Genomic DNA, 23,123 nt, shown 5'->3' with positions numbered 1-23,123 from the left:
CACAAGGAAAAGAGTAATATTAGCCTCATTTCTATTAATGGATAAAGCTAGTACAGAAATTATCTGTGGGAGAATCCCTGTGTGGCAGCGATAATAAAATTATCAGTATTCTGACAAGAAGGGGAAAAAGAAATTTTAAAAAATCACAAGATTAGTTTACATATAGAGGGAACTATAACAAGATGTGGCTAATGTACTAGTAGTTAAGTAAATACATCCCTGGAAACCTGGATACTGTGTCTTAAAACATCTTTTTGGAAGCTCAGGAAAAAACATGTCACAAATCTAAAGATGATTTATTCTGATAAAGACCTGGCATGAAAAATGGGAATCAGCCTATATGTGCAGTCAGAGGGAAATTCCTGATTAACTCAGGTGTACGAGTTTAGGGAATCATTATGCAGCATTAGTAACAGACCCACTACTCCCTGGTATTCCTTCTGCCCCCCTGCGTGTTGCTTCTCCAACACTTTGTTGTCTTTTTACAAATAGGTATTCCTCAGGGCTTTGTCTCTGCACACCCTTCTCTTCACTTTCCACACCTTCCCTAGGGGAGCTCATTCATCCCCATGGCTTTAAATACCACCCACCTACTGATCATTCCAAAACTTATATCCAGCCCCCCACTTCTCCCGCTAGGCTTCGAACTCTTACATAGCTGTTCCATGACAAATCTGCTTGGATTTCTGCCACCTCAAAATACATATGTTCAACATGGAACTTAGCTTCTACCCACCAAACCCATTGAAGTTACCTCCCATTGCAGTTTTTCACATTTGGTAAATGTCACCAACATCTACCCAGCTGCTAAACCAGAAGACTATGTTGTTCCTGATTTCCTGTTTCCTCTGCTCTGACATTTACCCCTTCATGAAGCACTACCCACTTACCTCTAAAATATGCTTCAAATTCATCCACTCCTGCTCAGTTCCATCGCTGCCTCCCTTGTCCCGCCAAAGCTTTCTTGCCCTTGGTGTTCTGTAACAGCCTTGCCTCCCTCCTGGACATTCTCCCTGTGTCAGCAAGACTGATCTTCTGAAAATGTTCGTTGATTACATCCCACGTTAATCTGCTGAAGACTTCCAGTGGCTTAAAATAAAATCCGGGCTTTTTAGTGTGCTCTTTAGAGCTCTGTGGGATCCACAAATAGGACTGAGTTGAGAAAGTGGCATTTGATTCCTCCTTGAGGCAAATCGTGACATAGGTAGAGACTTCCTAAATTTGGGGAGAGGCATGCGGTATACACTCTGGGGAGTTTGGTTTTGGTTTGGAATTTTGGTTCCAGTATGGTTGCTACGTAGCTGTTAGGATGGGAATGACGTCAGTGGGCTTTTTCCCTTTTCTCCAGTTGATCTGTGTGGTCTGATGATTGATTTTATTCAAAGTGACTTCTACAGGTTTTTGAGTTACGCTACAGCTCAGCTTTTGTGTTCTGTTGTGTTGTGTTTTTCCAGAGGATTTCAACAAGCTGTGCTCCGTCCCTTTGGTAATTCCTGAGAGACCAGGATATCCTCCCCCACCCCTTGGCCCCATTCCTCCTGTTCCTCCTGGCTTTCCTCCTGGACCTCCAGTTCCTGTCCCTCGACCCCCAGTGGAATATCCATACCCGTCTCGGGAACCACCAAGTAAGGATTGAAAAGTCATCAGGGGTTTTTTTTGTTTTGTTTTTTTGTTTACATTAATCAGGTTAACTTTTTTGTTGTTATTTACGCTGCTTTAGTCATTAAAAATTAGTATATCAATTCCTAGATTAACTGGTTTACATAGTGTTGTATATAAGTTTCTCAGTTCACCTATTGCTTAGAGAAAAATAGGGGGTTTCATATTCTCCAGATTAATGTCCTCTGGTTATTGACAACTGAGGGAGAGTTATGAGAGCAATTTAAATCTGATTCACAGGATGAAGTCATAGAGGTGGTATACAATTATATGTTGAGTTTTATGTAGTGCAAAGCAGTTTTGCAAGTAATTACCAAGAACTCATTGCCTTTGTCATTTACCCAAACTGGAGGCTTGAGAGTGGGGCAGAAAAGAGGTAGGGAGAAGCTGGCCACAGCGAGGCTGCAGGGCCTGGCTGCAGGTGATCTCTGTAAGCGGGCATGGAAATAGACTTTACTGGCCCCAGATGACCTTTGCCCAAAGAGTGTCTACCTTCCTTTATGATTTAGGATTTTTCCCATGATTTTAATGGGGTTTAATGTTATTCCTTTAGGGGTGCTGCCCGTCAATGTCACTGATTACTGCCAGTTGTTCCGCTATCTCTGTCAAAATGGACGCTGCATTCCAACTCCTGGGAGCTACAGGTGTGAATGCAACAAAGGATTCCAGCTGGACCTCCGAGGGGAGTGCATTGGTATGTGACGCCTATGGTTAGGTCCGCATGAGAGGCTATTGCAATTCTGTCCCATGACTAGATGGGTTTTCTGTTGCAGCTGTGATAAATCACCTCAAGCCTAGTGGCTTAAAACAACACAAATCTATAGTTCTATAGGTTAGAAGTCCAACACAGGTCTAACCGGGCTAAAATCAAGGTGTCGGCAGGGCTCTGTTCCTTTCAGAGGCTCTCAGAGAGAATCCATTTTTTTTGCTCTTTCCAGCTTCTAGAGGCTGTCTGTATTCCTTGGCTGATGGTCCCCTCCTCTATCGTCAGAGCCAGGGGCATAGCATCTTTAAATCTCTAATTCTTTGGTTCTCTCCTCCAGTTCCCTCTTCCACTTTTAAGGACCTTTGTGGTTAAATAGGGTCCAACTGAGTAACTCAGGAGACGCTCCCCGTCTCAAGGTCTGCAGATAAACAACCTTGATTCCCCTTTACCACGTAACGTATTCAGAGGTTCTGGGGATTAGGACGTGAATATATTTGGAGAGGGACATTATTCTGCCTACTATCTTGACTTTTAACTTTCATCGTAAATACATTCAAGTCGTTGCTGGTAACTTCAACGTACGTCATCTTATCAAAAGTCTGACCATTAAAATAAAGCATTAAAACCGTCCCCAGATTATGAAATTTTGCACATTTAACTAATTTAAATGGATAACTCACCAACTGTCTCTAGTTAGTCATTAAAAACTGACGAGAGAAACTTTGAGTCGTTGACAGGTTGTTTAAGCTAGCAAAAGGTGGAAATGTAACACAAGAATAATTCATCTGTTAATTGGAAAAGAACACCCAGTTGCCATCTAACTTTTTAAAAATAAATTCCTCACCATAACACATACATAGTAAAATAAATAAATAAATAAATAAAAATAAATAAATTCCTTTCTTAGTTCAGTTATACAATCCAATTCTGTAATTATGAATAAGGCAGAAATAAGGAGTTCTTAGTTTCTCACACTATGTAGTTTCCCCTTCTAGCACACATTGAGAGAGAGAGTCATTCAGTCCGTAGAGGTCACCCGGAGCAGACTGGAAGAGGGGACATCTAGCTCACGGTGGGCAAGTGTACCTGCAGCAAGAAACGTGTGACTCTGGAGAAGTGCGTTATCTTCCAAAAGGCTTAGTTTCCCTGTCTTTACAAATAGGGGAATATAAACCAGTTTGCTGTTAAATAGACTGATAGTTCTAAACAACTGTAAAACCAGTGGGAGCCTGTCTGGGGGTGAGGGTTGGGGGGTGGACTCTGTGGTAGGTGAGAATAGCTCTTGGAATGACAACTGTTTCATGTCTTGTTCTGATGTTCTCAGTGGAACTCAGCAGGGGATGCTTAGATAAGGTGAGGCCTCCTTTTTTTTTTAAATTTTTTTATTGTTATGTTAATCCCCATACATGACATCATTAGTTTTAGATGTAGTGTTCCATGATTCATTGTTTGTGCATAACACCCAGTGCTCCATGCAGAACGTGCCCTCTTTAATACCCATCACCAGGCTGACCCATCCTCCCGCCCCCCTCCCCTCTAGAACCCTCAGTTTGTTTTTCAGAGTCCATCGTCTCTCATGGTTCGTCTACCCCTCCAATTTCCCCCCCTTTTAATTGAAACAGAGAGCTCCAAGAGATACTCGGAATTCTACCTAGAAGCCATTTCTGAAATGCTAGTCTGAGTCCCTTAGGCCAGACTCAAGGCAGAGAAAATGTTTATTAGCTTGGAGGGTAGAGTTGCTACATGTTTGGCATTTTCCTATGAAAAATAACATAGGAAAACAATATACTTTAACTGCACCACCAGTTTTCAAATGGCTGGTGGCATGGTACACTGTGGCAGAAAGAGAAAAGATCCTTCTCATTGTGCTATTTATTTCTTAGGAGGAAAGCATTTTAACATGTAAAGGAGGCCGAAAAAATGATCTTAAAGTTAGGAGTTGTTGCTGTCTAATTTCTTACTAAAATATGCTGTGTTTTGCAGATGTTGATGAATGTGAGAAAAACCCTTGTGCTGGTGGAGAGTGTATTAATAACCAGGGCTCGTACACCTGTCAGTGCCGACCTGGCTATCAGAGCACCCTCACCCGGACGGAGTGCCGAGGTATGGTCCTAGCTCGGAAGTTGCTAAGTAAGGGGACATATATGCTAAGGAGGAGGTTTGCTTGGAAGGAATTTAACACCTTTGCCAGGAGAGGCTAACAGGCCCTTGTTGCTTTTTGCACTTAATTCCAGATATTGTCACACTGAAGGACAGCGTCATAAAATCCAGCAGACATGCAAATCATTTTAAAAGATGCTCCTGTTCCTATGGGAATATCTTATTTTTACTACTTTTTGCCTCATCACTATTGCTTTTAATTTTTAATCTGAGAGCTAGGGAATGGGGTTGACCCTTGTTGACACAGAAACTGAGGAAAGTTTCAGGTGAAATTGTATTGAATCAATTTCTTAATGGAAAGGTCTGTAGGGTAAAGAAGGAGCGACAGTGGCCATAGCAACATCACCTGGGAGCTGGTGGGAAATGCAGAATCTCAGGTCCCACCTCAGACTTACTAAATCACAATCAGCATTTGAACAAGATCCCCCCAGTGATCCATAAGCACACTAAAGTTTGAGAAGCACTACTATAAATGTTTGCTCACAGAATTTTCTCTTTGGGTTTATTAATTAATTTATTACATCATCCTATATGCCTTTTGTCAGATGACTGATATACTAAGTTTCTGGGACAGAAATAAGTAAGATCTACTTTCAACCCTCGGGGAATTCAAATATCTATGTCTCTATAACTTTGGCACGGAATGAGGTATTTCACTGATCCAGTAAAGCCAAATAAAAGCAAGAGAATTTTATGTTAAAATTAAATACAAGAAAAGGTCAAAAGGTTTGTATCACCTAAAAAAAATTGTCAGCTATTAACAGGAGTTAATTTTATTTGCCTTTTGTTTTTCCTTTAGCGAAAGCTCTTCATATGAGTTGAAGACAAATATTTTTTATTTTTATCAGTGACTGGTTACAGAGTCTTTGAATGTTGTTCTGGCTTAGAGATTTCTTGCCATTGGTATATAAATGGCAGTGTTGAGCAGAAGAAACAGGAGCATAGTATGTCAGCCTGCTAATATTTCTATTAATGGCCTACTTAATATAAATATAGATAGTTTGAATGTTTAACTGAGTTTAGAACATTGTTAACGTTATAACTATTGTTTACAATAATTAGCATGTATGATGTATTAGGCATTTTGCAGTAGTAGAGAATAAACTGAAAGCAAGGTCTAGAATTCTGCACTACTAAATAAGCAAGTAGAAGAGATTATTGAGCGTACTCAGCCAGGGCGAGGGCCAGCCAGTATAGAGGAGTGGTGATGTTATCACTCTGGGACTTAATTTATTGGAGACTGAGGATTACCTAAAAGCCTCAAATACTGTCCTCCTTAAGAGCTAGTGCTAAGCTTATCTCAAACATAAGGAGTTGATGACATATTCACATTTTGGGGAAGATGAAAGTGGCCACAAAACAGAAAGATTGCGTACTTAGCTGAGGAGAAGTACATGACAGTCTGAAGAGAAGGGGACAGAAGGGGCAGAGAGAAACACGGTAGAGAACTTTGAATGGCAAGCTTCCAATTTATCTTGTGAGGCAGTGTGCAGACTGAGGGTGCTCTGAAATTGGTGAGGAGAGAAAATGCTGAACTCTTTATACTGTTTATTTTATCCTTGGGCCTCAAAAGATTATAGAATCCTATAAAAAAAAAAAACCAATTCTGCTCAAGAGTATGTGGCTTTTACTATTTTTTGGAGTGTGTAGCAAGTCAGATTTTTGCAAGGATTAAGAAATAAATGAGAGAGAAAAAGAGCGTAGGTTGTTGGCACAAAGATCAGACAGAAGAAAAGCCCAGACTGCCTCAGCTAGTCCAATGACTCGTGTGGAAACCACTGTTGGATCTGCCCAGAAAGAAAGTGCGTCTGAGGGTCAACCACAAGACACCATGCAGACGCAGGGTAGACAGAGTAACCGATGTGCCATGAATGCACATTCTTGTCGTCCAGAGGATGTTTCGGGCGCTTATCCTCAGGCACATGTGGCCTCAGCTCTGCATAGATAGCTCCACCCCCAGGCACGGCTACGCGGTTCCCTGGTCTCTGTCTTCTGGGGAATAGGTTCTGGCAAAGATTGTATGCTATGTAGACAAGGCAGCGTGTATTCATCCTCTTTGGTGTTCATCCAGGTATCTAGCCTAGAAACTGAGGGGAACAGATAATCCAGGGTACCATGTTGTCCAATTTGAGTTAATCATTGATCTTTAAATGAGAAATGAGATACAGGTTATTTGAGTTACTGTCCTTTTTTAACACTTTCATATCGAGCTCTGTTGTTTACTTTGGCATAATATTAAGCACAACAGAAAGAAGGGGAAATGCCCCATGTTTTATTTGGTAGATAGAATGCTTATGAAGTTATAAAATAAACTAAGAATACATAAACAATAAAACTGTACTTGGACCAGAACTGCCATAAGGAAGGTAAACATTTCATGTGATTGCTGGTTTTCGGATGGAATTAAATTTTTTTAATAGGATTTTTGTTTTATTGTTCTGATGTAGCTATGAGATCTCCCTTTTTGAGCATGTGAAAAATGCCAGCCAAAGTTTAATATAAATAATGATATATCCTGGCTCATTAAATTAGCTAGGAAAATGAAGAAGAATCTGTTTTGTGTATACAATTGAGATTTAAGGAGTCTTTTTTTTTTTTTGGTTCTATTTTATTTATTTATTTTTAAGATTTAAGGAGTCTTATTAGAAATTAGAGTTAGATCAAATGCTCTTATACTGACATTCTTTTTCTGTCCTATGTCTTGCAAACTCTAGTCAGTCATCTAAAGTCTCACATTACTGGATATCACATTTATGTTGAGGAATATTTAGTAATTAAACCCCAAGACTACCATCATGGGTTTGGAGATGGAGGAAGGGGGAACTAAAATAATTGTAAATCCACCAAGTAAATCTATTTCTTCTGTTTTAACTTCCATCTTAGACATCGACGAATGTTTACAGAATGGCCGTATCTGTAATAATGGACGTTGCATCAACACAGATGGCAGTTTCCACTGTGTGTGTAACGCGGGCTTTCACGTGACACGAGATGGGAAGAACTGTGAAGGTAAGTAATAGCAAGATGGCAGTCAGGGCAGCAGGATAATATTCACCCCTATCTCCCGTCATGGTTTCAATATCAGAAGTCTTTAACAAGGGGCGCCTGGGTGGCTCAGTTGGTTAAGCATCTGTCTTAGGCTCAGGTCAGGATCCCAGGGTCCTGGGATCGAGTCCCACATCTGGCTCCTTGCTCAGCAGAGAGCCTGCCTCTCCCTCTGCCTGCCACTCCCCCTGCTTGTGCTCTCTCTCACTCTCTGACAAATAAATAAATAAAATCTTAAAAAAAAAAAAAAGTCTTTAACAAGACCAAGCCAAACATCAAGTGAAAGGTCAAAGTAGCAAATATATTTCACATATTGTTACAGGAGAGGCAAGCATACTTTGTAACAATATCCATACCTTTAATTACATTTCTGTGAGTCAAATAGCATTTCAAATATATGAGAGCTTGTCCTTTAAAGATCCCTGGTGATGATGAAACTTCTATAACACAGATCATTACTTCCTAGTTTTGTGCCATCAGAATTTGTTCGTTGTTTTTTTTTAATGGAACACACCTAATCTCCTGTATTTCTTTTTTAAATTTTTAATTGAAGTAAGGTGACACGTGCCATATATTCTTTTGACATTTATAATCCTTCTGTTTAAAGTGTCTGTCTAGTAAGAAAATACTGCTGAGTACCTGGAAATGTAAAATTTGTTTGAGACATTGACTATTGAGAAGCAGCTATCTTGTGTCTTGAATTAATCACTTCATTTTGAATTGGGCTGTTTCAAACATTTTGTCTTTTTCCCCTGCCATTTTTTCCTGAATTGAAAATATGACCATTATTGATGAGTTTCCACTACTTAGACCTTAGCAAAAAAATGAAGAATGCTTCTTATCGTCTTTCCCAACGTCTTTGGGAAAGATCCCAAGAATCTATTCATACATTAAAAGAATTTCAAAATTGTTCTTAGAAACATTTTTGGCAGAATATTATCTCAGTGATTCAATTCAAAGACTTAATGCCAGAACTCTCGGTTGGGATAGAATCCTGTTTAAAAAAAAGGAAAAAAAATCATAAATTACATTGGTCTGACTAAAGCCTGTAAGTGAAAACACACCATGTCTAGAAGAGCAAGTACCTCCCAAGACAGCTGTAGTATTAAATAAAATAACATATTGATGAATTTAAAGAAATAACCCGTTGATCAAGGAATTCTAAAGGTTAGCTAACATGGCTATCCTCCATAGTCCAGTCTTGCATTTTAAAAATACATTTTTTCCTACCCCTATTTAAAACTGCTTCCAATTTCAAGCTGCCCTCTGGTTTCTACTTTATAAAGAATTAGGAAGTGGCCTAAGTACATTTTAAGTTCCATCCTTCTTAGTTTTGATTTTTTTTTATTTTTCAGTGTTTTGGAAGTAATATCAGTGACGTAAATATAACCATCAGGCTGTTAACACACTTTTCAGTTTGTCCACTGCTCTTTTAAAAAAAAGTCCTGGTAGCTTCCATTGAGTCAAATTTTGTACACACACACATGTGCAGTTTTATATATATGATTACATATAAATTTCATATCTATACACACATGCATATATGTGTATATATGTATACATACAGCATATATATAGTATGTCATAAAATAAATTTAGCCCTAGAGTTTGCATGCACATGTCAAAAATTGAGAACTTAAGAATACATATTTTATATGGCCCTTCTTCTTCTTATATGCTATAATTTGGGAGAAAATTAGCCTTAGACTATAATCACACACACACACACACAAAAACCCCAGAAGAAATGTGAAGAAAAAGAATTATATTCATTCAGGTTGGCTTCCTCTGTAGGCTTACTCTTCTGGTCATAAGAGAATGTATATTTTTGCATTTTTCAGATATGGATGAATGCAGCATAAGGAACATGTGCCTTAATGGAATGTGTATCAATGAAGATGGCAGTTTTAAATGTATTTGCAAACCTGGATTTCAGCTGGCATCAGATGGGCGTTATTGCAAAGGTTTGTGCTATAAAACTCTAAGTCATATTCTCCCCCTGCTTTTTCTCCTTTCTATATTGCTTAGAGGTACCACTTTTCCGTATTGATTCTCCCCACTTAAAGTCCTCCTAATTCATTTTAGGAAACCTGACTGGACCTCCTTCTTAAGTCCAGCCATCCAGAGAGCTATGGTTTATGCTCAAGAGGCTGTTCTGATTTCAGAAAGGGTGTTTGGGGTCTTCTAAAGGAGCCTGAAAGGCTATGTAGCAAATGAATGAGAAGCTGAATTAATAGTTGGTCCACCAACAAATGTGAGCATCTTTTTAAAGAAGCTGAATTCTTCCTCTTCCTTATATTTGGGGAGTAATGGTAGTTAGGTCTTTTGATGGCTGTCATTTGCTACCTCTTACATCTTCACCTAGACAAAATATTGTAAATGCTTATTGCAGTGATATCTTCTCCATAATTTCCTCCTGATATCTTAAGAAACAAAGTTTTTCATGAACAATTTAAGCATTTTCAAGTCACATAAGCATAAAGGGAAATAGAATTAAGCAGAAGAAATAAACAAAGAGCCATTGTTTAACTTTTGAAATAACTGCATTGCTCCAGTTATTGAAACAAAAATTAAGATTTTTATTTGTGCTATTGAAAATTGGGGTTCTGAGAAGAGTCGTCGAGATAAATTTGTGCTTGTGTCTCTTGCCTTATGTAGCTAGGGATGAGGGATTATTGCCCTTGGGTCCAAGATCTAAGTTGAAAACATACTTCTCAAGGAACCTTATATCCAAAACAGGCCCAGGAAATCTACTAAAATACTGCACTCAAAGCCTTCTGCTCATAGTTTCAGATGGAGAAGTGCAGAGTGTCAAGCTAGTCAGGATTAAGAAAACAGAATAAAGTCCTATGATGTCTCTTCTCCAGGTGCCCCTGGTAGACAGTTTTGGTAAAGGTGCTATGGAAGAAAGCCTTGTATTAAGTCGTTGGCAAGACATGCATTTTCTCTAGGCTTAAAAGAGCTTCTATCCCTTGGTTGTTTACCTACATTCTCCATGACCTTCACATCAGTGGATCTTAATATTGTGCAAATCTGTCTTCAGAGCAAGAGAAAACATTTGAGTTCTTAAAATTTGAAATAGGAAATAAGTCTCTGTACTTTTGAGCCCTGTGCTGGGAGGAACTTATTGTATGGAAGACAAGATTAACACGTGGAAATATTCTACAGTGTAAAACAGAATACAACAAAGTGCCAAATTGTGCAGATTAAGTGCTGTACAAGTAAAAAGAAAGGGGAAGGGAATGATTGCTGGAATATTTGGAGTTAGGCTTCCAAACAAAATAACAGAAGGAAATGTGAAAGCCCCTTTGTGCACAGACCTTTTGCAAGAACACATACTCCTGTTGCCTATCCACAGGGCATGCTGAGATTCACTTTCAGTGCCTATAGGCTGCTGGGGACCCAGGTCACACCCTCTCAGCATTTAGTATGACCAATAGATAATACTGATGTAACTATTTCAGACGACACTATGACCTCATAGATGAAACTAGGTTTTGCAACTGTCTGCAGCTGGTGAAATAGATGGAATATACATATTAGACGAAGAATAAAGAAAAAAGAAATTTCTTGGGTGCTGAATTTCTTCTTTTCTGTAACTTTTCTCTTGACATCATTGGATGAGATTTTCTCTTAGCGCTGAGTACTTAGTTCTGAGACCACAAAGATGTGACTGTTCAAAGCTAGAATAAACAATGTTAATTTAATCTCTACAGTTAACTAATCTGATGACCAGCTTGGCCTCCCTGATCACTCTCTGAAAGTTGGGGCCACTCCCATTGAATCATGCCCTCTAGATCTATGTTACATCTCTGTCCCCGTTAAAAAGCCTGTGTATCACTTTTCAGGCTATAGTTGTCACTGTTTTACTGTAGATCTCAACTTGAACAAAAAGGTGACCTGAATAACTGAACCAATTTGAGTTCATGTATTTAAATATAACTGCTGTTTTAAAATACAATCTGTACACGGGAATCTTGGACCATCTGAATATACCTTGTGCCAAATAACACAAGCTAAGTAAAAATCTAGAGGTGTTTCAGTCTCAATTTGTCTTTTTAAGGTCAGAAGAAAAGGAAATAGTTACATACACTAGTTATATATTATAAAAGGAGTTGTTATAAAATGACTTGCTTCTAAGTGTTGTATGTTTTCCAAAACACAATTTTGGTACCATTTCTACTTCCCCATATTAAAGGGGAAAAATCTTTGCTATTATTAGTGTGTGCCCAATAAAGTGTTTTACCAGACCTCTCCTAAGTATATACATATGATACTATAAAATATCTGTAATACTTAAAGATTTTTCTTTGCTGGGTTCCAATTGGTTAGGGTGTTGTTGTTGGCCAGAAATGGTCATCAAAATCTTCTATATTCATTTTCCATTTCTTTTCTATGGTGTTCCATCAGGGTTTTAGTTCTGTATCTCTTAATGCCATGCTAGTCATCTCAGAGAGTTAAGTGATATTGGAATGGACACCAGTCTGAGTATTAGATGTCAAATGGAGCAGCTTCCTGCCCAGGTCAAAGTTGCACTCTATTATCAAGCTAGATTTCTGACAGTCCTGTAAGAATTGCCATGTGAAATGTTCAACAAGATCCTCTGTCTGTTAGCTGTCACTTTCCTTCTTCTTCCAGTTCTGTTTTTTGCTTTTGTGATTGTTATTTTGGATAAAAAGACCTCAGGAGAATATGATTGAAATAGCTTTTTCTGTGGTTTAAAAAAAAAAAAAATAAGCTCATGTAGTTTATGTCAATTTTTGTTCTTCTATCAAAGGACAATGAAATGCGTCTCATTGAGCTTTTATTGTTGGTGCTGCATATTCTTTTCCATCTTCCCCATTTTCAAGTGTTGTAAAAGAATTGTAAGCATGTTTTGGTTTCATAGAAACGTCACTCCATTTTTAATAAGTGCTTTTCCCCACCACAGATATTAATGAGTGTGAAACACCTGGGATCTGCATGAATGGGCGTTGTGTCAACACTGATGGTTCCTACAGATGTGAATGCTTTCCTGGACTGGCCGTGGGTCTGGATGGACGTGTGTGTGTTGGTAAGATAAAGCCGTGACTACATGTGTGCTAGAGATCCACCCTCTGTCGACCAATAAATCCCACCAATAACAAATGCACTCTACTGTAACAGACAGGACAGAATATTTGTGGGGGAACAAACCAACAATATCAGTTCTCTTCTTGCATAAATCGGATATTAATCTAAGATGAGCTGAGATAAATGAAAACCAGGGGAATCCCTACCTCTTCTTCCCCTTTTCTTTTCTAATCATGTCAATGTCCTCAATTTTCTCCAATTCTCCCTTCTGGATAATGGTCTTTGAAATTGGCCTCTATATGCTCATTATCTCATAGTGAACATTTTCGTATAGGGAATTAAATGTCCTAAGGGAAGCATAGAATGCAAAGGAGGATATGGATAATCAAGAACTTTATGTAATATTTTTATGTGGCTTTATAAGAAGTTTAAAATTTGTTGAGAAATAGATATTAATTTTATCCAAATTATTTTTAAGAAAGGTAGTCAATAAACCTTTGAATTGGGCATAGCTGGAAACTCCCTCCCTGCTGGTAAAGATGACACTACCTAGTAGACCAATGTCTACAGACTTACATAATGAACCATTTATAAATTAAACTTCCTCTTCTTCGAAAGTACATCTAATTCAGACATTCAATAATTGCATGTTTATTTTGAGGTAGGCCACACTTCTTAAGAAAGATCTTATTTATCATAGGGTGAGAGTCACTGGTCATCCATCATTCATTTAACTTGTATTAGGTGCCTGCTCTGTACAGGTCTGGGAAAGATAAAAATGAATGAGATAGATTCTCAGCACTTAAGAATCTCACAGTTGGGTAAACCATGGTAGTCTCTAGAAAACAGAAAGACTCTGGGAATTGGTTTCCAGTTCTTGGAAGCTGAATGTAGTTCGTTTTGTTTTGTCTTTTTCTGTTGAAATCTAAGACCAGAGGCATCTTCTGTGAGTTAGAATAGGGACGATGGCTAAATAAAGGCAGCTTCAACTTTGACCTGGGGAGTTCTCATCTGTTTGAAGTGATAGTGTGATGACAGATCCTTCTTCCTGTTTAGACACACACATGCGGAGCACATGCTATGGTGGATACAAGAGAGGCCAGTGTGTCAAACCCTTGTTTGGTGCCGTTACAAAATCTGAATGCTGTTGTGCCAGCACTGAGTATGCATTTGGGGAACCTTGCCAACCGTGTCCTGCACAGAATTCAGGTATGTGGTGTCATGGGGATGCCCTCGTACTACTAGCCTCCCGCCTCCGTCTGCAGTCTTTGCATTTATGGAAGTCACAGGGAGAGATGATGTTATGCTCTCCAGATACATCATATACCTTCCTGGGATCTTGGCAGGACTACTCAGGGTCTGATCACACATTACTCACCCAATCCTAATGGTCATTGGGAATCGACAGCATTTTGGAACCCCCATCCCAACTCCTCCACCTTAATAATACTCATACTCTTTGGAATTCATGCAGCTTGCCTTGTTTTCTAAAGTAGTTTCACAATGTTTGCATTTTGCAGGAACTATTATAAAAGCAGAATTTTACAGAGTGTAAAGTAAATAATTTTCAGATTACCTGAATATTTCCAGCTTTTTACCAAAAGGCCGTGTGTGAATTTTGTTCAAATCCCTCATGTTGATTTAGGTGTGCTTCTCCTAAATGATTTTATTCAACCCTAGGGAAAAAGTATTTTTCTCAATTTGAAGTGACATGGCATAATGAAAAGAAAACTGGTTGGTGAGTCAGAATTCTTCCCAGCCACCGGCAGACAAATTACTTAATTGTGGGGGGGTTCAGTTCATTGTAGGTTTTTGTTTATTTAGGAATTTTGCTCACCTACTTTCAAAAGGATTTGAGATGGCTTACAGTAGTAAACAATTATAAAATAGAATAATATGGAAAAGGAATCCTTAGTTTTCTCATCTATAAAATGAATTATCTTAGGTAATCCAGAAGATCCTCTCCAGGTGTAAATTGTTTCTATCTGTAAGGCAAAAATAGTTTATTGAAACTAAAGCAATAAACTGTCAACATTTGGAAACTTGGGAGTTTCCTTTCAGTGTTCTAAAATAGAGTTAGATCTAATATTGAAAACATGTAGTTCTGATTGGTTGGTTTACATCTAGGATCCAATTAGTTCATTTCTGGCCTAGATACAATCAATTAAAGATTAACTTACAATTTTTAAACATTTGATATTTTGAAAGTGATAATAGTTGAAATTAGAGAGTTAGAAATTAAAATATGAGAAGTTAGAGAAAGTTAAATGGAAGTCTTTAAAAGAAATGAGGGATGCCGGTTGAAGAGGAAAGCTTTATTCTGGCTGATTAATTTCACAAATTACCATTTTATATATGATTACCATTTAGTTCAATTCATGCTCACAACAATACTTCAATTTTATAATGTCAAATATAATCCTATCCAACAAAGATACCTCCATGTAACTTTATAGTCGTATATCATCAATACTATCCTTTTGTATGTTACTTTAACTTTTCAAAGTACTTTTCTTATACTTTTGTTATGCACTTTGAATTTACAAGACAGATGAGTATCATGAAAACTGGCACATGAGAGTATAGGTGATTTGTTTACATCTTCAGTAAGTGGAAAAACCAAAACTTAGAATCTAGGACCCTTGGTGCATAGAGTTCTTTGTTTTTACATTTTCTTCTGGACCAAGTGCATCCAAAGAATTCTTATGATACCTCAGAAAATGAAGTAATCTTATAAAAAGATGACTAAAAGAGACCAGATTTCTTTAAGCAATAAAGCTGAAGGAGGGTTAAATTTGAAGCCCAGCCCCACTAGCTTCTGTTTTGTATTTGAATGCACTTGCACAGAAGAGGTCCACCTGTGGACGTGGTTTCAGTCCGTTTGGTTTCTCTGCCTCTTTGGTAGATGAAAATGCCAAATCCTGAAGGATCTAAGTGTAGAGTATCCCTTATTTCAGGAAAGAGGGGAGATTTTAAGAGGTACTGAAAATATTCAGAAGATTCCTTCTTTAGCCAATCTAATGAGAAACTCCAACCCCATCACATCTAAAGTCCATCTCTGTGCTCTGGAAGGAAGCCAAGGGAGCTATCTATGAAGATATTTCTCCCTGGCTGCTGAACATTTACTCCTTGCAAGAATCAGTCAGTTAAACCCACTGAAGTGTAAGTATTAAGAATTTTCTCATATGTCCCCACACCCGTGTCTCTGTGGCACAACAGTGAATTAGCTGAGCAGCACCTACCATTTATTAAACGTATGAGCTGTGCGAGGAGCTGTGTTGAGCACTTTCCATGTTCTCTTGTGAAATCCTTATAAGTGTCATGTGAGTTGGGTATTCTTGTCTCCAGTTTATAGAAGGGGAAACTAACAGAGGGAAAGGGCTTGCTCCCAATAAGCATTGTCATCAGCATTCAAACCAATGCTGACCCGAATTCACTGACTGCAGATAGTCTCGGACCAGATTCTACCCAAATGGAAAAGAACAGTGACAATAATTTGCTTCCACTTAGGCCAGGCATCAACTAATTCAGCACTAACTGTAAAACTGCTTTCTGCAAAACTGGCATGATATTGTCTTTCCTACTTTGTTGCTTACAGTACTTCAAAAATGTTTTAATTAATTGCTGATGTGAGAGAATAATGACAATGCATTTCTTTTTGCTTCTAGTCCCAGGCTTTCAAACACATGCAATGGCAGCCACTTTCCCAGTTGTTCAGTTTATGGTCCCATTTAGCAGGGTTTAAAAATTAAGGCAGAGGCTCTGAGGGATTCAAACTTCCTTTTTTTTTAATCTGTGTAACTCCTTTTCATTCACTGTCATCAGGAATACAGTTTTCTAGCATGCAGGAGTGTAAGAGCTATTTGATTCTTAGCAGTGAGGTGTGGTTGGCCTCAGTAAAAAGGCCTGTTCCTAATATCCAGTTCCCCTGCCACTTAAGCACAAATGATTTGCATTTGACCATGAGACTCTGTGGTTGCCAGAAACTGTGGGCAACTAAGGGGACACTTTAGTTTGTTTTGGATAAAGTGTGATTCCCGTTAGTTCTCCATTTTCATCATTCACTCTTACGTTTGCCTAAATATTGTTGGAATCGTATGTGAAACATTGCATCAGTTTTAGGAAATAGAAATCTGATTCCATCAGAATTTGGGAACATATTCTGTATAACTTAATTTCTTATTAAGATCTCAGTTTTAACATTATGCAATACTTTGCCTATGGATTTATCATATAGAATGAACCTAGTATCCTGATGAATATGAACTTTAAAAATACACTTAAATGCAAAGGCAGATACTTTTGTTTTTCTTCTGAGTGGAGGCTAGAGAATTTGCAGAGAGAAATGAGAAAATGTTAAGAACTTGATTGTATTAAAAAAAAAAAAAACTGTTCACACTAAGAAACAAAATTATTCCCAAGACGGTGGGAGAAAGTTTTATTAACAGTTAAGAAACCACATTTTAACAGGCGCATTTCACTGTAAGTGTAAAGTGTTCCCTGGTGAACAAAATCAAATTGTAGGAAAAACACCTTTTCCAAAAGCGCTTTGCACAAGGAATTGCTATAACGTGCCTATGTCCTTTAAGGTCATTTTCCACAGTGATGCGGAGCCTTTAAAATGGGAGCTGAGTGTACCAGTGACTCCCTCGGGAGATGCCTCCTTTTTTTGTTACCGCTTTATTTCGGCTCCACTCACTTAGGAGGAAATGATGTGTGCAAAGCCAAGTACAGGATCGACCTGTCCTCCAAACAAGGGAATCATTTACTATCTGTTAATTTATTGCAGCGGAATACCAAGCGCTCTGCAGCAGTGGGCCAGGAATGACATCAGCAGGCAGTGGTAAGGACTTGTTTGAAATTCACTTTCTTCAGCATGTGCAGAAGCTGCAGTACTGGGCATTCCTGTGGGTTTCCAGTTGGTCCCTTTACACCAGACCAGAGGAGGTCTGACCCCTTCTCTGGCCATCACTGCATTATGTACCTGGGACCCCTAGAGGCCCCCAGGGGCAGAGCAACTATGGTACACTGTGTCCTGGGATTGCTGGGTTTGGGTGTGGGGCTTGGTACTGAAGGGGTGGGTGCTCTCCCGGGGCGGTCGATGGAGGACTGCAGATGAGATGCAATGACTGTGGCATCTCATTCATGAGAAAGAGGCAGTCTGGTCCTCCTTCGGCTCTTCCACAATCAAGTACAGTTCAGGGTTATGGGCTCAGTTGAAATGTTATCCATTCACATTTTGAATGATTTCCTGACTGCCAAGTATAGGGTCCGTATAAGATGTCAATAGGGAGCTATCTTATATTTTGTAGCAAGCAGTGATAGCAATTAACTAAGTTGGAAGAGAATGAAATATTTAAGTGTAGGGCTTAGAACTAGAGAAATATTGGTACCATAAAAGAATTAAAGTTAAAAGGGAGAGTTGGAACAAGTGTAAAAATGGATTTTATTAATATAAAACTAAATGATTCAATTCAGGACAGTTCTAGAAAAAAAGTTGGAATTGATTGTCAGTTCATTCTCATGATTAATTTCATCATTATGTGTGGATGAAGGTGGAGAAGAGATATTTGGGGGAAAGAGGAGTAGTAAAGAAATTTATAATGAATAAAGAGTTTGTGGGGAATAAATAAAGTTGTGATAGGGACCCAGAGAAGGAAAAACATGTTAACCCTGACTTATAGAAGATTTGAGACTAGCCATTCACTGATTGTCATTCTGCATCACCCTTGACCATAGAGCTCTCCTCAGTCTGTGGGCACACAGCAGAGGGAGGACCCAGCCTCATCTGGGCTGAGCAGCAGAAGCTTTCCCAGACCAGGTGGTGTTTGAATGGGCTTTGGACCAATGAATAGGCCTGGCTCCAGACATTCCTGACACAGAGCAAAAGGGCATTGTATGTTCATGGAAGAATGAGAAATTTAAAGTAAATAAACAGAGTTCATATTTTAATTTAATCTTTACGATAGTATTGAACCTATAAAAGTTTGAACCATGAGAATGACACAGTCATCTTATTTTTAAGATAAGTCTGATGGCACTGTGGAAGGTACCTTAAAGAGAGATAGGCTGGAGGCAGGGAGACTGGTTGTAGGGACTGGGGCTCTGTGGTGATCTACTTTTCCATCTTGATGTTTGATCCAGAAGAAGACCAGGGGTTCTCCTTCAGCCTGATTAAGGATTGGTAATCTTGTAGTTCCAGCTCAAATGCCAAGTTCCTCTCAAGGACTGGTGGAAGGAAGATTTGAGTCAGAACATCTTGTAGTAAGAAACAGCGATCAAGCTTTCTCATCTAAGTGAAACTTTATTTTACCAGGTTCTAAAGTTGTTACATTTCTTGTAATGTTATTTTTTTTTTGACAGTTCTTTGACCTTTACTTTAGAATGTTATTGATACTGAACCTTTTTTCTGGTGGTGCAGATATAAATGAATGTGCACTAGATCCAGATATCTGTCCAAATGGAATTTGTGAAAATCTCCGTGGGACCTACAAATGCATATGCAATTCAGGATATGAAGTGGATTCAACTGGGAAAAACTGTGTTGGTAAGAAGTTTCACCTGTTTCCTAAGACATCTCATGCATCATGCATTCTTTCTTTGTTGCTTGGAGGAAACTGCTTTCACGTAGCCTAAAGGACTGGGCAAATGAATGGCCTTCACTTTGGGTGTCAGCATGGCACATACATGTCTTGATTAAAATTTACATACCTGAATCCTGGTAATTTATAAGTAGTCGTGTGTCATGTTCACTCCAAAAAAGAGAAGCTCCTTAGATGTATAAAATACAGATTGTGAGCCGCTCTCATGTGTCTACAAAGGCATCCCTATTTTTACCGAGAGAAGCAACTCTTCTCCCAACCATTTGTTAGGTTTAATCAAAGAAAACCCAGCTTATTTTCAGTAATAACTGTTCTCTGTTAAGTTTAGCAAACACCATATTTTTAAAAAGATTTTATTTATTTATTAGAGAGAGAGAGCTTGAGAGAGAGCAAGCACGTGTCAGGGGGTAGGAGAGCTGAGGGAGAGGGAGAAGCAGGCTCCCCGCTGATTGGGAAGCCCTAAGATCAGGACGCAGGGCTCCATCCCAGGAATCTGGGATCATGACCTGAGCCCAGATGCTTAACCAACTGAGCCACCCAGGTGCTCCAAGCAGACACCATATTTGATGCTTTAACAAACATTAATGAAAGTACCAGCCAGTAACTAAACAAAACAAAACAAAAAACAACAAAACTTTGGGAATAAAATGATCAACATAGGCACCATTATTTTTTTTTCAACTTTCTCCAGTTGCCTAGTACTTTCTGAAACGTACTGTCCATTCTGTAGTGCAGTGATACACTGACTTTTGAGAAATGAATTCTTCCTCTCTCACACCCTTAATTTTAAGGCTTCTTTTTGGGAGCATAGTTGTGATTTGATTGCACATGGTATTTTCAAACTAGATTAAACTCAAAACAAGTTCTACTATTTCATTTTTCTGTAAGAGCCTCTTCTCTTCGGCAGATGAAAATCATCATTTATCTGAACAGGCCCAGAAGGACACAAAGATGTTTTAGCTTCATCCACAAATCACCCCATTTGAAGCAAAAGGGAGAGTTTGGGAGGCAATAGGGATTCTTCCTTCAATGCATTAGTATGTACTCCAAAGTTGAACTGATTATCATCAGGTCAGAAGTATGTTCGTATTCCAGATTATGTTTAGAAATATAAAGTGAGGAATCAAAGATCCACCACAGCCATAGGATTCCAGGTGGTGGCTATTTTTTATCTTAATCATCAGTTCCTCACTTTAAGGTTCCAGATCCTTGTGACATCATCAAAGTTAAAGGATTGTAATATTGACTCTTTTGGGAAGCGTTAGCATTCCCTATATCATTTTGAGAGAATTCTCACCGTGTTGTTTCCTCATATAGTAATATAACTCTATACTTACTTTTCCATATTTTAACTACTTTATAAGTATACTGCTAATTTAAATATATTTACTACTGTGAACCTAAGCAGCTCTCTGGTGCTGAATTTGTGTATCCTTTATTTTAGGGCTACTAGATTGTCAAATAATGATCTAAACAGAATTTCACGATGTGTAAAAAACTCCTTGTGGACATAAAGCCTTTTCTGTGGGTTGTGTAATATACTTTAGCCCAACTGTATGTAACAAGCTGTTGAAGTTCCACACTTTCTGAATTACCTAAGTAACACATATCAAAACTTAGATTTTGCATCAGACAGACCTATTATTCACCTGAAAGTAAGGAGTTTTTCTGGGCTCTCTGAATCTCAAGTCTGAAATTCCTTGTGAGAATTATAAACTCTACAGATCGCTTCATACCCTGTAAACACAACTGGAGGCCATTTCAGTTATTCTAAAGAAGAAACACCCATCCTGGAACTAACACATATCCAAGATGGGCCATACTTTCTAAATATTTGTTTAGTTCCTTAAATCAGTAGGATTGGGCGCCTGGGTGGCTCAGTTGGTTAAGCGACTGCCTTCGGCTCAGGTCATGATCCTGGAGTCCCGGGATCGAGTCCTGCATGGGGCTCCCTGCTCGGCAGGGAGTCTGCTTCTCCCTCTGACCCTCTTCCCTCTCATGCTCTCTGTCTCTCATTCTGTCTCAAATAAATAAATAAAATCTTTAAAAAAAAAAAACAGTAGGATTAGTTCTTTTAATTCTGACACAACGAACAGTTATATGAAGATTAATGATTTCCAGAAAATCCAGGTGTCTTCCTGTTAAGGCAAGTGAATTGCATAGTATCTGGTGACTTTAGACTTTGTGGACACCTAGTAAAAATAATCAGATGAAGCCCTTATTTTCTTCAAGTTAGGTAAGTTAGGCAAAAACCAATGGTAGGGGAGTTGTGCCTGTTTGCTTGAGTTAATCATATCATATGACCTTAAATCTTAACCTGAAAAAACAGAGAAATTGCATGCAAGGAATGAGCTCCTCCAAAAGTTCATGTTTGTTGGTTTTCCAGATATTAATGAATGTGTATTGAACAGTCTACTATGTGACAATGGACAATGTAGAAACACTCCAGGAAGTTTTGTCTGTACCTGCCCCAAGGGATTTATCTACAAACCTGACCTAAAAACCTGTGAAGGTAAATTGTATTTTTCTTCTTATATTACGTACTTTACTGTCTTTTGGTATGCTACTGAAAAGCCATGAGAATAAGTTAGAGTCACCTCTATTTTAAACACGTATGTCATTGTAATTGAGATTCTGTGGTCCTAAATGACACTTGCATGCGCTTTGGAAGATACTGATGGTACTTAGCTACAGTTGGCATTTTATTTGCTATCACTTGAAAGATGAAGAAAATATCACATAGTTAGTAATTCGGAGATCACACTTCATGTTTGCTCCAGATTTTCTGAATAAAGAGATTCAACCATATGCCAGATTCTGTGCTAGAGGGATATCTGCTCAAGTATTAGTTTTGACATTCCATCTAGTCTAGAAAGAAATCTATCTAGGCCAGCTCTACTATCTAATAAAGAATATGTGGTAGCAATTGAGGCCAAAGTTTAAATATCCTTTCATGAGCAAGACTAGTTTTTAGCAGTAATGTGGACCTGTTTTTGTTTCAGACATTGATGAATGTGAATCAAGTCCTTGCATTAATGGAGTCTGCAAGAACAGCCCGGGCTCTTTTATTTGTGAATGTTCTTCTGAAAGTACTCTGGATCCAACAAAAACTATCTGCATAGGTATTTATCTTGCTGATCAGTACTGTATTTAATGTCCACTTTTAATGCGAAAGAGTTTATTGCAAAATAGTTTAAGTATGGATGAACAAAATTTTATTTTGTTTCAACATTATCACTTGCTTCATGTGTCATTCTTGCTGTAATTCCAATGCGCGTTTGAATTTTTTATATAGATTCTATTAAGTATCTATTAAACATCTTCTCCTACCTCCCTGCAGAAACCATCAAAGGCACTTGCTGGCAGACTGTCATTGATGGGCGGTGTGAGATCAACATCAACGGAGCCACCTTAAAGTCCCAGTGCTGTTCGTCCCTTGGTGCTGCCTGGGGGAGCCCGTGCACCCTATGCCAAGTTGGTAAGAGAGACAGGCACTGTGGCTCTGGGCCCATCCCACTGGTCACTTTGCTTAGAAAGGGGAAACCCAGTACTTCATTTATTTAGGTTCATCTAGGAATTCTAGATTTAATTCTGATGACCTTGATGAAACATATTGCTGAATAGGGAACAAAGAGGTGTCAAGGACAGTAATTTCATGTGATTTGGTGATTGGGTTATTGTTTTCTACCCTGGTGTTGCTTTCCTAGATCAGCAACTCCTGTGGGCTCCCTTGGAACCTCATGATCAGGGGTCCTGAGCTTTTTATAGGCACAGATTATCTTCCAAAAAATGGACTGATGTAAAGGAACCAGTATTCATGACTTAACTTCTAAATCTGTTGCAAACTGAGGTTTGAGAGCTTTGCTGATGATTTTGTTGATTCAGTGTTTGGGTATATG

General features: G+C 38.6%; 1 protein-coding gene across 1 annotated transcript in view; it reads left to right on the top strand.

The window, feature by feature from the left end:
- FBN1 (fibrillin 1) overlaps positions 1 to 23,123 on the top strand; it is a 229,969-nt gene that overhangs the window by 124,183 nt on the left and 82,663 nt on the right. Inside the window, exons 11-22 of the mRNA XM_034994644.1 lie at positions 1,455 to 1,625; positions 2,213 to 2,353; positions 4,349 to 4,468; positions 7,409 to 7,534; positions 9,412 to 9,534; positions 12,501 to 12,623; positions 13,679 to 13,831; positions 17,412 to 17,465; positions 19,044 to 19,169; positions 21,611 to 21,736; positions 22,227 to 22,346; positions 22,565 to 22,702. Of these exons, the coding sequence (XP_034850535.1) occupies positions 1,455 to 1,625; positions 2,213 to 2,353; positions 4,349 to 4,468; positions 7,409 to 7,534; positions 9,412 to 9,534; positions 12,501 to 12,623; positions 13,679 to 13,831; positions 17,412 to 17,465; positions 19,044 to 19,169; positions 21,611 to 21,736; positions 22,227 to 22,346; positions 22,565 to 22,702 (1,521 nt within the window). The remainder of the gene's footprint in view (positions 1 to 1,454; positions 1,626 to 2,212; positions 2,354 to 4,348; positions 4,469 to 7,408; positions 7,535 to 9,411; positions 9,535 to 12,500; positions 12,624 to 13,678; positions 13,832 to 17,411; positions 17,466 to 19,043; positions 19,170 to 21,610; positions 21,737 to 22,226; positions 22,347 to 22,564; positions 22,703 to 23,123) is intronic.

The sequence above is a fragment of the Mirounga leonina genome, unplaced genomic scaffold (assembly GCF_011800145.1).
Source record: "Mirounga leonina isolate KUSES-001 unplaced genomic scaffold, KU_Mleo_1.0 Mir_91, whole genome shotgun sequence".
NCBI classification, from domain to species: domain Eukaryota; kingdom Metazoa; phylum Chordata; class Mammalia; order Carnivora; family Phocidae; genus Mirounga; species Mirounga leonina.
The sequence above is the reverse complement of the archived record's forward strand: the minus strand, read 5'-3'. Positions and strand labels throughout refer to the sequence as shown.